The 20,053-nt window shown below is 43.7% G+C and overlaps 1 protein-coding gene across 3 annotated transcripts in view; it reads left to right on the top strand.

The window, feature by feature from the left end:
• RAB31 (RAB31, member RAS oncogene family) overlaps positions 1-20,053 on the top strand; it is a 114,438-nt gene that overhangs the window by 71,941 nt on the left and 22,444 nt on the right. For all 3 annotated transcript variants that reach the window (XM_053247607.1, XM_053247606.1, XM_053247605.1), the window contains exon 5: positions 2,698-2,804. In XM_053247607.1, the coding sequence (XP_053103582.1) occupies positions 2,698-2,804 (107 nt within the window). The remainder of the gene's footprint in view (positions 1-2,697; positions 2,805-20,053) is intronic.

The raw sequence follows: 20,053 nt of genomic DNA, 5'->3' as shown, positions 1-20,053 counted from the left end.
AAATGATGTATTTGGATTTTAATAAGAAATGCGTCTGATAAAGCTGTGTAACAGGGATAGGCATTAATGAACAGATAAAATAGCTTGCCTACATTTACATCTTTATCCAGTTGAATTACATATATACTTTTAGCTGAGGCGTATGGGCACAATTAATTGATGTGTTAGAAAAATATAGGTCACTGGTAACACCTTCCTACATAACAAAGTGTTGGGAGAATTGTAGAAGAAAGATTGGATGGAAACCTGCATTCTTAGCATTTAATGCCAATAATCCCATTGATTTTAGGGGCTCCACTCACTAAATTCACTCAGAATCACTTACTGGTAATTATGAAGTACATAATCTAGAATGCTTCTTTAGAGTCCCACAAGGAGTCTTGTCAAACATTAGTTACTTTGCAGATATGTCAGTATCTCTTGCTCCTCCCCTATCTTATCTTAAGGAGAAAGTCACATCTGATTTAGGCTTATTTCAACATGTGTATCTTGAACATCCACTGCCCCAGTACATCCCAGAAAGAACTGGAAGTTGAATCAGGGAGACACTGCATTCAAATAAACATAGCACAGCCTGGCTCAGATATTGGTTTGTCACCATGGTAAAGGGAGAAGATGCACACATCCAGTACTCTTACCAGGTGGTCATTTCCCCCTGTAAATAATAATTTAAGTACCCAAGGACACTTGTGCACCAGTAGAATATATCAGTTTTTTTAAAACAACAAGAACAACAACAACAGTAGCTGACATCCTGACTAATGATGCACATTTGTAAAGAGGGTCTGTGTGGATATGATGTGCAACTTGCCAAGTTTCTGTTGTGCAGGCAGGAAAAATTAGAGATGTGCACTGAATTGCTTCGGTGCACATCTAAGGGCAGTGAGGGGTTCCCTTAAGAGGAGGTGGACAGGTCCTGCCTGCACGTCCTCCAAGCCCCCGCTGGCCTGTCACGGTGCTATTGTTACAGAAAGACTTCTGTGCAAGCGGCAGCTTGTGCCACTTGCCCCTCTAAAATGCTGCACAGTGGTGATGGGATGCATTCCCGGCATCCCTCGCGCAGCTTTGGGCCAGTGGGGGCTTGGAGGATGGGCAGGTAGGACCTGCCTGCCTTCTCTTAAGAGAACTCGGTGCCCCACACTGAAATGTTTTGGCACCAGGGAACTGAAGTGTTTTGGCACCTCTCCAAAGAGGCGCCGAAACGCTTCAGGCTTATCCCTAGCAAAAATGTCCCTGCTCTTCTTGTGCTCCAGAAGCACTCTGGAAGAGAGGAAACACATTGCTGACATGCAGTGAAATGTTTTCTCATCCCAGAAAAACATGTCACTCATCCTAGAAAGGGCAGGGATGTTTCAACTGCTTGTGCAGAAACGCAAACGTAGGGGGAATTGTGCATGGGTCCTCATTATGTCCATGCAGTCCCTCTTTATCTGTTCATTTGGTTAGTCAGGATGTTAGCTACTAACCCCAATACCACATAAAAAACTACTTTTGAATCTTCCCAAATATTATATTATATTATATTGACTTTTTTTAAACAAAAGAAGGATGCAGTTGTACAGGTGAAAACACAAATACTGAAATACTAAGACAATTCATGAGAGAGAAAAGTGTGGGATTACTAGGGAAACAAATATTTCTGTGTAGATTCATACATATTAGGGACCCTCAAAGTAATAAAAATTTAATTTTCATGGTATATCTTATATTTGCTTGTTAATCTATTGTCAGTTGGCCTGAGAATTTGGACTAGAATGGGTTTTAAAATCAAATATATACAAATTGCATATGATATTGAGCAACAAAAAACAGTGCTCACCATCCAGAACAAGAAACCACATGTGGAACAAGCTCTCTTTTGCTAGTGCAAGAGAAGAGGATGGCCTAGCTGAGCTGAAAATAGGGATCTGTGCAAGAGTACTATTGCACTCGCACAAAGGTTCCTATTAAAACAAATTAGGTGTGCCACAGTTGTGCAACTTCTCTGGAACGCAAGCCTCAGATATCCCACAACAGCTTTGTGCTAACACAAAGTTCTCCCACATGTGATTCCTTGCTCTGGATGTAAGCCGCTGTCCCATAAATAACTGCAAAACGTTTGCAGGCAATATTTTCTACTTAAGTACAAAATACATTAATGCTGCATAAGCTGTAAATTACACAATACGAATACAACAAATATTTATATACCACGTTGCAACAGAAGTTCCCAAAGCAGTTTACATGGATATAAACAATCAAACAAATAAAATGGCTCCCTCTCCCCAAAGGGCTCATTACTTGTCCTTTAAAATACATTGGAGTCTGGTTCCTTCCTATTCACAGCTTCTATGCATATAGAAGGGTAAGCAATGAATAACTCATTGGATTACTTGTGATACTTGGGTGCATCACAAAAGCTACAGCATGTCAGTATTTTTACAATTTGATACCTGTGTCAGAACAGAAAACGTATGAGAAACTACCCTTAGATATTGTGTTCTCTCAGAATTAAATCTGCAGTTGACTTCAGCTGAAATTATCTTGAGATATGATTTAACATAACTTTATGCAGGTTTAGGCTTATATATAAGGAAGCCACTGACCATATCTTCTCTTGCTTGGTACTTTGGAATCCTTGTTCTAGACATTTTCTTTTTTAAAACACAATGTACACATTCAGTGAGTTCTTTGGTATTGCCTCCATGTTTAATTTAGGATTCCTTTCATACACTGAAGAAATGGGTAAAAGAACTGAAAGAACATGGTCCTGAAAACATTGTAATGGCCATCGCTGGAAATAAATGTGATCTTTCTGATATTAGGTAATGTATAGAGTTTTTGTTTTCAAATTGCTTGTTCTTCCCTGTTTTCTTTAATAATGCAGCAACTGCAGAATAGATACTTGCAGTTACTTGTGATGCATCTTTTGCTTGCATTGTCACAAGGTCATACCAAGCCAAAATCAACAAATTTTGACTTATTTTGTTTTTTTTACTGACCTTTTGATGATGGACCCTAATTGCTTGGTAAAAGATAGTATTCCTCAGCCTGATATGGAAATGCTCCTGAATCTTTCTTCATTTTTCATTGTTTGTTCGTTTGATGAGACAGGAATTTTTTTAGGATCAAACTAGATGTGCATACAAATGAATGCTAGAGAGAGATGTTTTCAACTGAAAATGCCTCTTTCATTTTCACCCAAAACTACGGGGGTGGGGGAGCTGATTCTCACTGGAACTGTAGTGCGCAGTGTTTTCCTGTTGAAAATTCTCCCTCAAAGCAGCTGTTTCTCCCCCAAATGGCTGTTTGCTGGAAATAGCAACTTTGGGAGCAAATAGTCACTTGGATTGGCAATGTTTAGTGGGAAAACAGCACAAAGGGAAAGAGTTAATCTCCCGTGGGACCAGAATCTTGATTAGGGTAAACCCTCCTATTACTCTTATGTGAAAGAACATAGGAACATAGGAAGCTGCCATTTACTGAGTCAGACCATCAGTTTTTCTAGCTCAGTATTGTCTACACAGACTGGCAGCGGCTTCTCCAAGGTTTCAGGCAGGAATCTCTCTCAGCCCTATTTTGGAGAAGCCAGAGAGGGAACTTGGAACCTAGATGCTCTTCCCAGAGTGGTGGCTCCATCCCATGAGGGGAATATCTTTCAGTGCTCACATGTGGTCTAGGGGGAGAAGTCATGCTTGCTACCACTAGACCAGCTCTCCTCTTGAAGAGATGTTTCTGGTTAGAAACATATCTCCCTAGCACACATTTGTGCGGGCAGCTAGTTTGATGTTTAGTTGTGACTGAAATAATCAGTGCAAGTTTGTGGGAGTATTTATAAATCCACATATCCAGCATTCTACCATATTATTAGTTTCCTCTGCAAAGTGAAAAGGTGTGTCCCTTACAAAGTCAGTATTTTGGGTTCTTCAGCGTGGTCTCTGTGCTCAACACAATTGGGCTTTGCGCCTGTGCAGAGATCTCGTTGGAGTTTTTCCCCAAGCTATATCCTTCCATGACTTTTTGATGGTAGCCCCGCCCCCTTAGGATATAAGCGGCTGTGCGGGCTTCCTTCCCCAGTCTTTCTTCGTCCAATTACAGATCAACTTCCTTGTGAGTGCTTTCGAGCTATTAATAGTGCTTATAGTACTTGTAACTTCCTCCTATCTCTCCTTTTATCTCTGCCTTTATAATTTTAGTTTCTAGTTCACTTCTCTCTTTACTTTAGCATTTTTATTTCCTTCAGCCCCCCCCCCGCCCGCCCTGTCCTCGGTGCTTGGCGTCTCGCTGGCCTACGGCATCTTGCCGGCCTTTCCTCCTTCAATCTTGGTTGTGGGAGCAGGCCTTAAAATCTTCTGCAGCGGCAGCAAAGCCCTCAAAAATGCAGGCGGTGGCTTCTAACCTGTCACAGGAACCGAACGCCACAGCCGGGACCAGGCTATTGGTACCGTACGAATCGAGGCTAGCCTCGGTACAGAGGAATATTATGACTCTCAATCAGAGCATGATATTATGTACGAATCTGAGAACATGTCAGAACTGGAACAGGAAGCAGTTGATGCGGCTGATTATGCAGATGAGCATGACGCTGCATATGAACAGGAATCCACCCTATTGGAGAGAGACTTCGAATCCGACTTTGAGCGCTTGCATCTAAGATCGGGGTACCACTATTTGGAACGTTCTTGGCCCTCTAAAGAGGCTCCCCGGCTTTCCACGTCGGAACCGGAGTACCGATCTGACCGCACAGCTCAACCGGCCCCTTATTCTCAGGACCATTACACCACATCCCAGCTGCACCAGTAGAATTCAAGGTCCAGGGCTCAGGACCGATCTTGCTCCCCGAGATGTGCCTTGCCTGACCCTACCCAAGCCTCTGCCTCCATATCCTTCCATATCCTTGCTGCTGCCACTTGTGCCCCAATGGAACCACCTGGTAGCCACGACTAAGGTCCATCGAGAAACTGCCTATTGGGACCGGCCTAAGCAATGGGACTAAAGTCCCTCAGTACCAACAGAAGGGGAAGTTTCCTCGAATTCAAGCTCTGAGCATGAAGACCCCGAAGTGGCCTCTGCACGTTCTGAGGTTGTGTCACTTGAATCCTCTACTTAAGAGCTGCTGGCAGAACTGCGCCCAGGCTCCCCTTCTGAAGACTACAAGATTTTCGCTGACTACGTAATGCGGATGGCAAACTCCTTGGGAGTGCAAATGTTCCAACAGGACAAAGAGGAACCAGATCCGCTCTTCCACCTCATCGAGGCTGACACCAGAGCATCAGTATCATTGCCACTAAACTCTTCCCTTATGAAGGTCACCAAGTCATTCTGGGACAAGCCCTCTTCCCTACCTCAGTCAACCAAGAAGTTGGAAAACTTCTATAAGGTCCACTTTATGGAAGACAAGGACACCGCCTTCCTGAAATGACATCCCACCCCCAAACTTGGTGGTGGTCGAGTCCTCTCTCACTAAGAACCGCGGTGGCTCTACCTCTATTCCACCTGACAGGGTGGGGGGAAAGCTAGGTGCTTATGGCAGATGCCTATATTCTATTTCCACCCTGAACCTCAGAGTGGCCACATACCAGGCATATAACACACATTATAATCATTTTCTTTGGGAGTGTATGGCCCCCTTTTTGGAGCACCTTCCTCCTGAACATAAAGAACCAGTCAGGGTCTTTCTACGGGAGGTCGCACAGCAACTCCACACCACACATCACGTGACCAAATGCGCTTCTAGAGTCTGGGCCACCTCCGTCGCCATACATGCAGACACACTTGGCTGCAGTCCTCAGGATGCACTCCGGAGGCACACTCGCGCATTGAGGACCTTTCCTTTGATGACAAGGCCCTCTTTGGCAATAAGGTGGACGAGACCATGCAAAAGATTCAATGTCTCAGGAACACGGCGTGTTCTGTGAGTTACCAGCAGGTGCCCTATTGTCCCTTTCACTTGCCACATTGGCAACAGGGTCAACCTCAACGACCGCAGACCCCTACGCAACAGTCTGACTGTTCCTTTGGCCAGACCCATTTTCAGCCCTACAAGAAGTGTGGCTCCTTCAACTTCAGTAGGAATTCGGCAGCCCAGCCCCAAACCTCCCCTTCCCTGCACAAGAGATAATGACTCTCTACCATTTCCCAGGTGGGGCACCAAACATTCCCCCTTTATCACTGCCTGGGAACGAATCACTATGGACTCTTGGGTCCTCATGATTGTGAGAATTGATTACGCGATTGAGTTCTCCAGGACTCCTCCATTCAACCCTCCCAATTCCCACCTTTCCTACGCTGGCCCTTCTCTCAGAGGTGGAAACTCTACAAACATGCAATAGAACCGGATCTGAACCCGCACTCCCAGGGGTTCCATTCCACCTACTTCACAGTACCCAAGCCAGACAGCTCCCTACGTCCCATCCTACATCTGAGGGACTTAAACTGCTGCGTCACCTACAGGTGGTTCTGGATGGTAACTGTCCACACCATCCTGGCCCTTCTTCACGGGGAGATTGGTTTGCTTCCCTGGACCTCCTTGATGCCTATTATCATGTCACGATTTGGCCACAACACCACCGGTATCTCCGATTCCTGGTGGCAAGGAGAACGATCCAATTCCGTGCACTGTCCTTTGGCCTTGCATCCGCGCCCAGGGTCTTTACCAAATGCATGGTTCCAGTCATCGCTCATCTCCAACAGTAGGGATCCAACTCTTCCCCTTCCTCGACGATTGGCTTCTGGTGGCCAGCGATCCCTGGACCCTCGAATGCCACCTGTATACCACCATGTCCCTTCTCACCGAGGGCATAAAGATCAACTACGAGAAATTCAGCCTCGTCCCATCCAGATCGATAGAATTCCTAGGACTTCTCTTTGATTCAAACCAAGTGCTCCTCTTCCTCCCAGACTGGAGGATATAATCCATACTATTGCTCTCTGCCATCCTGCTCTCCCACCCGTCAGACCGCTCGGGTCATACAGCAGATGCTGGGCTACATGGCATCCACCACACATGCCTTGCCACACGCTCGCCTCCGATCCAGATTACTACAACAGTGGTTCCTACAATCTTTCGCTCCTCAACTAGACCCGGTGTCACACTTGCTTCGGGTCCCTCAACGAGTTCTTCATTCTGTCCGATGGTAGAACAACCCAGACAATCTTGCTATGGGCTCACCGTTCCACCCGTTGAAGACCCGCTTCTCGATCACTGTTGACGCATAAGAATCAGGTTGGGGCGCTCATCTGAACAATCTCCACCTTCATGGTCTCTGGAACGCTTCAGAGGGCACTCACCACATCAATTTCCTGGAGCTTCTGACCATCTTCAAGGCCCCCAAACGATTCCTCCTGGTGGTGGCCCACTCTGCAGTAGTGGACAATACGACCGAGAAAGCATACCTGAACTGACAGGGGGGGTGTCCTCCCCCTCCCTCCTGAACCTCTCCAGCAGGATTTGGTTCTGGTGTATCCATCACACAGTCATTCCTTCGGTCATACATATATAGGGCAGGCTAAACCTCCAGGCAGATGTTCTCAGCGTGACTTGGACCATGCCTTTGCACTTCCTTGGACAGGCCTGTCAGCCTACATATTTCCTTCCATACCGTTACTGCCCAGGATACTTCAGAAAATTCAACAAGATGGTCCAGAATGTATACTGATCACTTCATGGTGGCCCCAGTGCCCCTGGTTTCCCCACCTGCTTCACCTCTCCTAAAGCTACACTCACCTGCCAAGAATCCCCAACGTCCTCACCCAACACGAAGGCCGCATCCTCCACCCAGACCTACCTCTTCTCCACCCGACTGCATGGTGGATCCGGCCTCCTTTCCTGTAGATCTGCAACGGGTTCTCTCAGCGGCGCTCAAGCCTGCCACGATGAGGTCCTATGGATACAAGTGGACGTTTCACTAAATACTTAGAATCCAAGAATATCTCCCCGACTGGGGTGTCTTCATAGGTCATCTGCTCCTACCTTCTGCTCCTCAAGGAGTCTGGACTCAAACTCACCTCCCTGTGGGTGCACCTGGCTGCCATAGTCGCCCACTTTCCTCTCGGTGCTCCATCCTGGTCCCTAAGGGCTGATCCCCCATACCTTACTTTCCATAGAGACAAGGTCGTCCTCCGACCAGATATCACCTTTTTGCCTAAGGTGGCCTCCGCTTTCCATCGCTCCCAACCCCTCACTCTACCTGTATTCTTTCCTAACCCATCTGATGACGCACAACGGCACCTGCACACATTAGATGTGCGTAGAGCATTGGCATTCTATGTACATAGGACTACTGCCTGGCACACTTCACCTTCTCTCTTCATCACACACTCTGGACCAAATAAGGGTGAGCAGGCATCCACACAGCCTATCATTACCCTGAGTTACCAGCTTGTCAAGAAGCTGCTTCTGCCTTCCATCAAGGCACATTCTGCGCGAGCAGTGTCGGCTTCCATGGCTTTCGACAATTCTGTTCCCCTGGAAGTTATATGCCAGGCTGCTACATGGGCTTCCGAACACTCCTTCATGCAGCACTATGCACTGGACATGTGTGCCCATAGGGATGCTGCCTTCAGACGGGCAGTGTTGCAATCATTCTTCAACTGGCTCCCTCCTCCAGGTAAGATTGGCACTGGGTGCAGCTTGCTATGTGCCCAGTCGTGTTGAGCACAGAGACCACGTTGAAGAACGACAGGTTGCTTACCTGTAGCTAGGGTTCTTCTAGTGGTCATCTGTGCTCTTACATGCCCACACATCCTCCCTGTTGTAGTCTTTTTCAGTTGCGGACTCAGAAGACTGGGGAAGGAAGCCCGCACAGCTGCATAGATCCTAGGGGGTGGGGTTACTGCCAAAAAGTCATGGAAGGATCTAGCTTGAAAAAAGTTCTGATGAGGTCTCTGCACAGGCGCAAAGCCCAATCGTGTAAGAGCACAGATGACCACTAGAAGAACCCTAGTTACAGGTAAGCAACCTGTCATTATTACATTGACACACAAGCAGTGGATGACATATTATGCAGCATTATGCACATGGTGGACATTTGCGCAGTTGTATAAGACCACTGTCGTGCAAGCACAAAAATTGTGCAAATGGCATTGTTTGACAGTCCAGCCATTATATATAATGGCCATACTGTTGGTCAATGCCGTTTGTGCCATTTTTGCACTTGTGCAACTGCACAAACATTCCACCATGTTTGTAATGTTGCTCAGTATGTCAGCTAGAGAGAAGAAAGTGGGAAGGGGGCTCAAATGGACATTCTGTCCCTGTGCCTCTCAGAGTCTTTAAAAGACCCTGTGTACTAATGATAATTAAAAAGACTGATGATATGTTTTGAACATGGTCCACTGTGACTGGAAATGAAATCTCTCCTAAGTCTCTGGAATAGATTTGTTTTATTTGGCCCAAGCTGGACAGTTTTCCAAGCCTTCAGTTTAAACATATTTATTTTCTCTTCTATATCCCTAATTGAAATGAGCATATATTGGGAACGCTGTCCAAGCACAATGCAGCACCTAACATTGCTGCTAGTGTATAATAAACTCAACAGAATCCCTTTTGTTTATTTTTGAAACCTGTTAATGTTGTTTATAAGAGAAGCTATTGAGTTCTCCTAGTGAATAAACCACTTTGTTCATATGACCAACATCAGCTGTTAGGCAGACCTGACCTAATGCAGAAGCTCAGCCAGTGCCTATTAATTCTGCAAAATTGTCTTCAGAATTACTCTGCTTTCCATGCATTTGACAAATTGTAAGAAAAGTGTGGAAGGTCATTTTAGTAGTTCCAAGCATGTAACTGGTCAGCATTAATCTTCTGATGTTTCAAAAACTAATCTTATTGCAGAGTAGATTGTTTGAATCTACTACTATGAATACTACTACAAATATTTATATACCATTCTTCAACCAAAGTTTTCAAAGCGGTTTACATTAAAAATATTATAAAACAGAATTAATTAAGATGGTTCCCTGTCCCCAAAGGGCTCACAATCTAAAAAGAAACATAAGGCAGATACCAGCAACAGCCCCTGGAGGGATGCTGTGCTGGGGTTGGATAGGCACAGTTGCTCTCCCCCTGATAAATTTGAGAGAATCACCACTTTAAAAGGTGTCTCTTTGCTCAGTTAGCAGGAGTTGATGATGGAAAGCATCAGGGAACATTTGATGAATCTAGTTGATGATGGAAAGCATCAGGAAACATTTTGGCTTCCATATCTGGCATTTTACAATTTTCTTTCGAAACATATTTATCTCAAAAGACAGCTCAAATTGGAATCAGTCAAGTGGTTAAATTCAGCAGTGTTTCATTTTGGCCCTTATGGTGTCAGTGGGGCTTGCTCTCAGGTAAGAGTGCATAGGATTATGGTCTTAGTATGGTAGGTCCTGGTTATTAACACTTTTTAAATCTGCGACTGCTTCCTTATAATTTCAAGCCATTTGCTCTAGTCCTGCCCTCAGGAGCAACAGAGAACATGTCCTCTCCATCTTCAGATACAGTCCGTCAGTCTCTCATACCCAGCTCCTTTAACTGTCCCTCATAGGACATGGTTTCTAAGCCCTTCACCTCGGCTTCTTTGTGGCCCTCTTCTGAACCTGTTTCAGTCTATCAATAAAGGGAGCTTTTCTTCTTTTATGTTTTCTGCCAGAATAGTTGTCTCTGTTTTGATTACTATTTTTTTTCACAGTTCTATAGAATCTTGTTATGGCTTGTGGCTAAAGCAAATGAATAAATAATAACAGCAACATATTTCCATTGATTCAAAATAGCATAGGAATGCATTATAACATATGTAAAGACATTTCATGTTTGTTGTAACTTTTTAGACTTCCGTCAAACTGTGGTGTTTGTAAGCCTGGGTCTTCGAGACTCAAGCCTTGGGTCCCCTATAATTTGCTTCAAGTGGGGGAACCATTCATCAGCTAATTGTGCCGATTAATCTGTGGGGAGGGGAGCTTCTCTCCCCTGGTATATACTGAGGCCAATGCATTTTGATGAATGATGTCCAGCTATATTTACAAATAAGATAAAAAGTGGAATCTTAGGAATTTGATTCTCAGGATGCCACTACATCTTAGGAAGGAACTTGTTTATTGTTAATATGAGCATTTCTAGGCAACTGCGTACTCCATTAGATGCATGGATTTTCAAACAGAAAGCTCTTCAGGAATAGGATAAGTGTTAGCAAAGCAATATGAAATGGCCTGTTTGGTTCTTCCCAGTTCTGTAATTTAACTTACTTAGATTTATTTCTTTAATTTGCTTGATTAAATCAAGACTTGCAAGCCAAGAGATTGTTTTAAATTGCAATCATGTAGTAGAGATGGAGCCACATAATCTGTTAAAATACAGTATGTTGCTTTTAAGCACAGTAAATTGGCTTGGTGCTACACAAAAGGTAGAGAGGCACTGAGCGCCTAAGAGAAATACTGGCATGCCTTTTCCTTGTGCACTTAAGCCGTTATTTTCCTTAGTGGCTCTGCAGTCTTTTCCTTTTGTATCTGCCTTATGAATGGTTATTCAACTAGGAATAACCTAGGAGTCAGGAGAGCTCCGGGAATGTTCCCTAGAAGTTCTTATATGGATTTCTTATCTCTTCACACACTTTGAGTCTCTGTTATTCATACAACAGGAATGCTAAAATGGTTTCAGAAAGCAGGTTGTATAATCCATATTCTTGATTGGGAAAACATTCTAGGGTGATTTTTAAAATCTAGAATTTGAAAATAAAATCCAGAGTATTATATTGGATTCTAAGATTTGTAGAATTATGTATTCCAAGCCCGGGAAAGAAGTCTTTTACAGAGTTTTAATTGGCCTGAATGTATGAACAAAAAAGCATTCAACAAGCTAATAACTAATCTCTTGTAATTGGTTTTTGGAATACATCCTAAAGAATGGAGTGGTTTTTCTAATACTTGTGCGTTCTTATGAGAACAGAAACAAGAGTGCCCTTTGAGAATTCTCCTTTTCATGTTGCAGGTACATGTTTAATACACATTTTGCATATTCCAGCCATGTTTTGTTAGGTCTACAGACTTAGCCCTTGTAGGTCACACCATTTCCTGCTTGCTACTGTATTGTTTCTCTCTGAGAGACTAATCTTTCCCTGGATTAAAGAAACCAGTCTTTTTTTTTTTTAAACCCCTGTGGCTCACATGCTGTGCAGCAGTATGTTGGGGGTGGTGGGGGGGATGGTCACATTTGTTTTATTTGGCTTGTAAGGAATCTGCAGGGAAGGCTTCTCCCACAGCTGAGCATGCATGTAGCGGGGGAGTGACTTTAGCTTCTCTCCCCTGAAAGTGACCTTTCTGCTTGCAGAAATATGTCCCCGAGAGCTGCAAAGTAATATTTGTGGGAGTGAAAAGGTCTCTTGCAGGGAGGGGAGAGAAGTGAAAAGCACGTCCCGACCCCACTCTGTGTGTGCTGGGCTGCAGAATAAGCCTTTGCTGCAGCTACTTTCCAGCCTCTATGAGGGCAGAGCCCTTCTTCTGTCCTCGTAACATTGTGCAGTAGTTGGGCCACTGCTTTTTACTTTCTGCACATTCTCCAGAAATACAGTAAACTATACAAATTACTAATATGTATGTGGTAGCTGTTTGATTGTATCTGCATGATCTTGTCTTTTCAAATTTGTATTACAGTCTCAGGAATAGTATTTGCTACTAACAAAATACAATTTTTCTTTCTCAGATTTCTATATACCATATCTAACTTAATTGTCTTAAATGACTCCCTTCTGTGCTAAGATATGAAGCAGTGGCTTCCCATTTAGCATTCACAATCTTAACCTCTGTACTATACTAGCTCTAATAATATTGTAAAGAAATTGTGACATTTTGATTAGCAACACTGAATTTGAATGCTACAGAAAATTTAGACGACTTTTATATTCCATTTGAAGTTGCAATCTGAATGTTTTAGTGGCGATAAAGGGATTTATGGAAACTATACACTCCTTGTAACCTCTGTCAGTCTACTATGTATTGTTTTATTTAAGCAGCTATTATAGATATATAATATATAGCACTACACTTTTATTTCATGGTTCTCTTTCATGCACATTACATTTTAAAATCGGCCATACTATGGAAGTGGATAAGGCACTGCTTCCCTTGTACCGTCGTAAGATCTGCAGAGGTTTAATGCTTTTCAGTAGTTTCTAGGCATGGCCAGAACTACAGATTACAGGGGAATTCTCATATGTGCTGGAAATAAAAATCCATTATTCTGACACTGTCAGAACTGAGTGTGTGATTATTTATCTTTTCATTAGAATAAGTACTGAAAGCTTATTTATATCAAGGTGGCTATGGAAACATCTGACAGTGTCCCAACACATTTCTTATACTTTAATAGCTATACTGATAAGAGCATTGCCATTTAAGTGTCAGAAACAAGTTACGGATGTGTCAGTTCTTATGGACCTCTTAAATACCTGATGCTCCTCACACTGTTTTGAGGCAGAAAAACTGTAATATCCATCAGGCAAAAATATGTGTTACTTGTGATGTGTGTAGCACAAAAAAACCCACACACCGTATACTTTATGCATTATGGTAAGTGCATATTTTCCTTTGCTTAGGTTATATCCATGTTGGAAAACTGCAGTGTGCAAAGTAGCCTTTAGTGTTAGCTGAGTTGCACAGAGTACAACTTGCTAAATAGCAAAACTGTGAAATTGTTCTTTGAGGTACAATGTTTTTAGTCTTTGAAACAGCCCTTCCACTTCAAAATCCATACTTTAGAAACCTCTAGTGCAGAGAAAACATTATTGTATATTAAAGTTTTTTACCTCTTTCCTAAGCGATTATGCGATAAATAAGGCATAATGTACCTTTTTCTCTGTCTCTCTAGAATATTGCACTACAGTGGAAAGGTTTAGGACAGGGCGCAGTACTAGAACAAGGAGACAAGTTCAGTGTTGTGTCCTTCCATAGACTCTATGCTGTCTTGTGTTGTATTTTTGGCTGGTTGATAATTGAAATATAGATTCCAACTTCCATGCTGAGTTGCCACTGCATAGCAGAGCATAGGATCAAGTTTGATTTCAAGAATACAACAGATTAATCCAATTTTAAATATTTCACAATATTTATTATATTTCAGGATATATCTCCCATCTGACCCAGGAGGCAAGGTCAATTATGGCTGATATCCCAAGAGGGTTTCCACAATTCTCCAGCCTGGCCCTGCCTTGCAGCCCGGAAGCAGGGTCCCATTATAGCGTCTTAGTTTTCTCTTCTGTTTCAAATATTATGTTTTCTTTCAACTCTTCTACCTTCCTGACACACCCTAGCAAGGGTAGGCTTCTTCATGGGTAGGGAGGGAGGTTGTAGCTTGTAGAGCTACCTTCTCACAGAGACTAACTTGTTTTTTGGGGGAAGGAAAGTTCCCAAAATTTTTCCATCCCTCCACCTAAGTCCCAGTGGAGACAGGAACAAGTAACATACCCACAGAGCAACTCTGGTGCTCCACAACACTTGCACTTTGAATGCCAATGCACCCCTGATGCATCTTGCAGTGAGCATTGGTGCGGGTAGCATCCAAACACCACTGACTAAGTAGAAAAGTCTGTCATTGGACACCACACCATGCTCATGGCTTGTGCGCTGAGCAGGGGCAGAAATGGGACAGTGTTCATTTTCTACCAGCCTGCTCTCCCAGCTGCTCCTTTCCACAGTGTTGATTGGATATGTTGGGGAGCAAAGAGGCCATAATAAGAGATGCTTGCCCTTCCCACGACGGGCCAGGCAAGCAGGAAGCCACACCTTAGGCAGATAATGTGAACCCTGAATCTCAGGCAAAGCATCATCTTTCATGCAATGGAGCCTGCCTGGCTAGGGCAGCATGAGGCAGACCCAGGGTTGATGTGCTAGAAAGATATCTGAGGAGCTGAAGGGGTTTCTCTTGCAGGTATTTCACCTCAGACTTTGTGGAAACCATGTACAAATGCCATAGGAGGTGGTGTAGGTCCTCCTTCTCTAGCCTGGCTAACACTGGCTTTTTAGCAGAAGCTCTTATAGCTTCAGATTTCCTGATCCCAACTTTAGAGGGAATTCACGTCGCCCACAACACATAACACAGTGACCAGAACTGAGAAACTATGATTGGGCTAGGTGCTGGTGAGAATAGATGCCTACACACTATTCACTAATTCTGGGGTGGGAAAGCATATCAACCCTCACTAGCTCTCTTTTCCAACTGAATCCAGGGGAAGAAGGTACACTTTCAGGGGTGGGTGTGGAAAAGCTCTTATCTCAGTTGCCTGATGAGTTTTCCCTAATATTCTCTCCAAAGTTGTTAGAACCCACCAAAGACTAAATAACACCTGTGTTCCCTCAGGCTCCTTCTAGACTCCAGACACTGCCTTTCCATAGAGTTGCTGAACAGAATATTAACTGTTGAGTGAACCAACTTGGCTTACAGCAAGGACATCATTACATGATCTATAAGCTCTATGCCTTGCCTGAGACCATTATGGATCATGTTAAGATTGTGACAGTGGCTATTTTGACCTTGGTGGTTATCTTTTTAGAGCAGGACTGCTCAACTTCTGCTCTCCCACAGATGTTGGCCTGCAATTCCCATAATCCTTGACTATCAGCCACTGTGGCTGGGGATTATGGGAGTTGTAGTTCAGAAACAGCTGGGGGGCCTAAGTTGAGCAGGCCTGTTTTAGAGGGAGAAGGAGGTCCCAAGGATCCTTGCAACAAGCACATGAAAACAGCCTTGAAGACTATTTTCAAAGTCTCAACACTCTCCTTGTGGATGCTGGTAACATGATAAGTCTTTGTATGGACAACATGCCTCTGTAAAGAGGAGCCCACTTCATCAGACTTTGCTCTCCAGAGAGGAAAACCCTACCTTCTGAAAGGAGAAGTCTGAAGGATAGGCTAGACAATATTTCATTCCTGACCATCCTTCTCATAGACTCAACCCTAGATGCCATGCAACTGACCTTTAGGGCTATGGTAACCAATGTTGTAGCCAGACACAAGTATGACTGCACAACTGGAACAGTGACACAGAATCACCATTGAGAATAATGAGAACTATTGGCCATGTCTGAATGGAGGCACGGAGTACTGCCGCATCATCAGGATCTGCTTGTCCAAGACCTACTGCTGGCCATACTCCGTCTGGCAACTAGTGGCTGAGTAGGAGTGGCTAATAAAATTTTACTATTCAGAAGCAGTGTTGGCTACTCTCCTGTTTTTGAGAAGTAAATCTATCAGCAACAGTGCTGGCTCCATGTTTTGGGGAGCCTTCAACATACTGTCTTCCATGGACCTCCTTGTTGGGGTTTGTGATTATTTAGCAAAGCACCAAGAAAGCTACCACTCCAGTTACAGAGTGCAGAGTTTAGTTGTTGCAGCTATTTAAGTAACATGCATGGAGATCACTGTAGAATCTAAACTAAATAGGTTTATTAGTGAAATACACTTGGGATAGGAAAGACCTATCTATCAGCTACATAAAGAATAGGTAGGGAGAGAGAGAGATGTATCCATCTTCTCTCTAGGAGGAAAGGAAGAGGACTGACTCACTACAGGACTGACTGACTCCTCACTACCTGAGGAGTCAAAGCTGGGGTCATAGAGCAGAGGAAAGCAGGGACAGGTAAGGAGACCCTCACCAACTACCTCTGCTCTCAATGCCCCTAGTGGTCAGTGGGATAGTTGGTGCAATAGGTCAATGCACTGGAACTCCCATCTCCAACACCCGTTCTCATTGCCTGTCACACCTGCTCACAACTCCCATTTTCTCAATGAAGCATATGGAATCTGTCTCTGAGCAGTGCTTAGTCAATCCATCTGTCACTACTTCTTCTGTTGGGCAGCACTTCAACTTGACTACCACCTTTTGTTGCATGTCTCGAACATAATGACACTTTATGGGAATGTGCTTAGTTCGAGACTTCATCTTCTCCATCTGAGAGAACTGGATGTGGCTTTGGTTATCCTCAGACATCACTGTGGGTTCTTGCATCTTTCCTGCTTTTGTCAGGATTGAGAGTCTTTTGGGTGGAACCCCTTTGTGGGACCTCTGTGAGCACCTCAGTTCTAGATTAGACTGTACAACCCCTTCTGAATCTGTAGCCCTTTCTGTACCTGTTTCTGGTTCCAACACAGATCCTTTGGGTTCACTGTGTGACTCTAGGTTCATGAGAGTCCACTCACATGGTTCCTCTTTCACCTGGATCTCTGGCACAAGTTCTGGTACATCACCTCTATTTGGCCCTTGCCTCTCATCAAACAACATCACATTGTGAATTCTCACCTCTCCGCTTGCAGGATTAAAGATTCTGTATCTCTTTTTGCCAGGCACGTATCCAACCAATACTCTCAGTTTGCATCTGCAATTGAGTTTGGTTATCTTGGCCTTTGGGACATATGTATAAGCCTTTGATCCAAATACTCTGATATGGTTTAGAGAGGGTTTGCGCCCATGCCATAGTTCAAATGGTGTCTTGTCTATTGCTTTGGTTGGCAATCTGTTTTGCAAATAATTTGCAGTTATCACTGCGTCTCCATATAATTTATTTGCCAAGCCAGAATCATGTAACATGCATCTGGTCATTTCTAGTAGAGAGCAATTTTTCCTCTCTGCCACACTGTTCAGTTCTGCAGGCGTAGATTCATGTGGAATCCCATGTTGCCTTAGGAATCTTTTCATGTCATTTGACATGTATTCAACTCCATTGTCTGCTCTTAGTCTTTGAGGCTTTCTTCCGAATTTGTTATTGACCAGTACAACATACTTCTTTAAATTTTTCAAAAACATGACACACTCTCAGAGCATATACATAAGTAAATCTTGGAGAACCGTCAATAAATGTGAGTATGTACCGATTGCCAACTATGCTGCTTTCAGTCGGACCACACACAACCAAATTTATAAGTTCCAGAGGATTTTGTGATTCCCTCTGTGTCTGTCCAGAAAGGCTGGGTCTCATCTCTTTATTAAGTGAAAAACATTGACATCTAGTGGCAGCTTCTTTGCATGAGGCTGCAAGGCTTGCTTTTCCAGCTGAAAAAGACTATCTTCACACATATAGGCTGTCATCATTAAATCATCATGTACAAATGATGGCAATGTGGTAATGTAGCAAACTTTGTCCTCAAAAGTCACTTTACAATCTTTATTGATCCCATGTCCCACAGAGATTAGGTTGCTCTCCATATCAGGGATTAAGAGTGCAGTGCATCTTGGATAAAGATATTTTCAGTTTTTCCATCAAATTGCCTGCAACACAGTTCACCTAATCCTCTCTCTGCAGAAAAAAAATCATATTTCCATTCCCCCAAAAAACCAGGAACTTTGTGATTTTTGTCTAAATCAATATACAGTTCAGGAGAATTCAGAATATTCTGGATAGCGCCTGAATCAATAATAAAATCATTTCTTTCACTCATATTTCTCACATTAACTTTTTGTCCTATGGCTACTCTCTCTCTCTCTCTGTTTTGCTCCTCATAGTGACCATGCTGCCTGTCCTTTTGTCTGCTGGCTGCATTCTCAGGCTGTGAGTCACCTCTGTAGCTATAGCAACCAGGCTTCCTGCCTTTGAAATTCCTTGTACCTTTTGAGCCTTACAGCTCTGGGCACTTGGCTTGCAAATGCCCTGTTTCATCACAACTAAAGCAGTGTTTTTGTTTACTACAAAAGGTTGTAGTACTGTTGCCATGCTTTGGGATATCTGTCTCTCCTTGTCTGAGACTGAAACTTTACAATTAAAATTTAAAATGTTAAAACTATTAAAAACACAATTAAAACGGTATCTAATTAAAAGCCTGGGTGAACAAATGCGTTTTGACTGCCTTTTAAACATTTGTAGGGGATGGGGAGGTTCTTATTTCAGCAGGAAGCGTGTTCCAAAGCTTCGGGGCAGCAGTGGAGAAGGCCTGTCTCTGAGAAGCCACCAGACGAGCCAGTGGCAACTGCAGATGAACCTCTCCAGATGATCTCAATGGGTGGTGTGGTTAATAGCAAAGAAGGCGTTCTCTTAAATACTGAGGACACAAGCTGTTTAAGGCTTTATAGGTTATAATCAAAACCTTGAACTTTGCCTGGAAACTTATCAGCAACCAGTGTGCATTTAAATTTATATGCATTTATATGGGTTGAAAGCTCCTCTGCTTTTCCAGCTGCATTTTGCAAATCATTTTAACTCATTTTTGAATTAAAAGGACAGCAGCGTTGGGGGAGACTCTGCCATACAACTTTTTGAGCTTTCTCAACAGCTCTGAGGCAATTTTAGTCTCTTTGAAATGCATTAGCAAATTGTCACTCACATTTAGAAGAATCAACCTATATGCTCTGTCATTCTTTGAATCCCATTCCTTTTGAGCTGTTGTTCCATCTGTTGGTCTTGGTTCTGTGAGGAACCATTAAGTCCCTTTGTGTTCAGAAGGGCTTCCATTTTCATAACCCATTGTTCATAATTCCTTCAATTTATTTTGGAGAAGAGAGTGTTGCTCACTTCTGGATCCACACTGTCTTACTACCTCACTCAGCTGCACTTTAAAACTCTGCTGCAGACTTTTGGGCTGTAACCCCAAAGGTCGATGCACTGGAACTCCATCTCCAACACTCCTCCTATCTGAGAGGGCCCCAAGAACCTGCTCCACCTACCACACAAAGGCTACGGACATAGAATTGATGTCAGGGATCAGCGGTGGGCCCTTCTGAAGGCCCTGTGCCCTCAGCGTCTGACCAACAATGCTGACCTGCAATGTCAGTCTTGACCAGCTGTCATGTTCTGCCTGATCTGAGGCTCTGCATTGCCCCATTCAGACATTATCAAATGGAGGTTGTACTCCTGCAAGCTCTGCCCTGTAGCTTTCCTGTAGCAGGAAGGATAAGAGCCTTTCTGTCTGAGGCAGGCCTTGCCTCAATGGCAACTAGTCTTGATGATTATCAGCTACTTTAGGACTCTTCTGAATACTAGATGCAGAAAAGCAACAGCAGGAGAGGGAGGCATGTCTAACTCCTACTTGTGGGCTTCCAAGGGGCATCTGATGGGCTACCATGGGAAGCAAGATGCTGGACTAGATAGACCCTCCCTAAGCCTGATCCCTA

Source organism: Hemicordylus capensis, chromosome 4 (genome assembly GCF_027244095.1).
Source record: "Hemicordylus capensis ecotype Gifberg chromosome 4, rHemCap1.1.pri, whole genome shotgun sequence".
In the NCBI taxonomy this organism is placed as follows: Eukaryota; Metazoa; Chordata; class Lepidosauria; order Squamata; family Cordylidae; genus Hemicordylus; species Hemicordylus capensis.
This window is presented reverse-complemented; position numbering and strand designations above follow the sequence as displayed.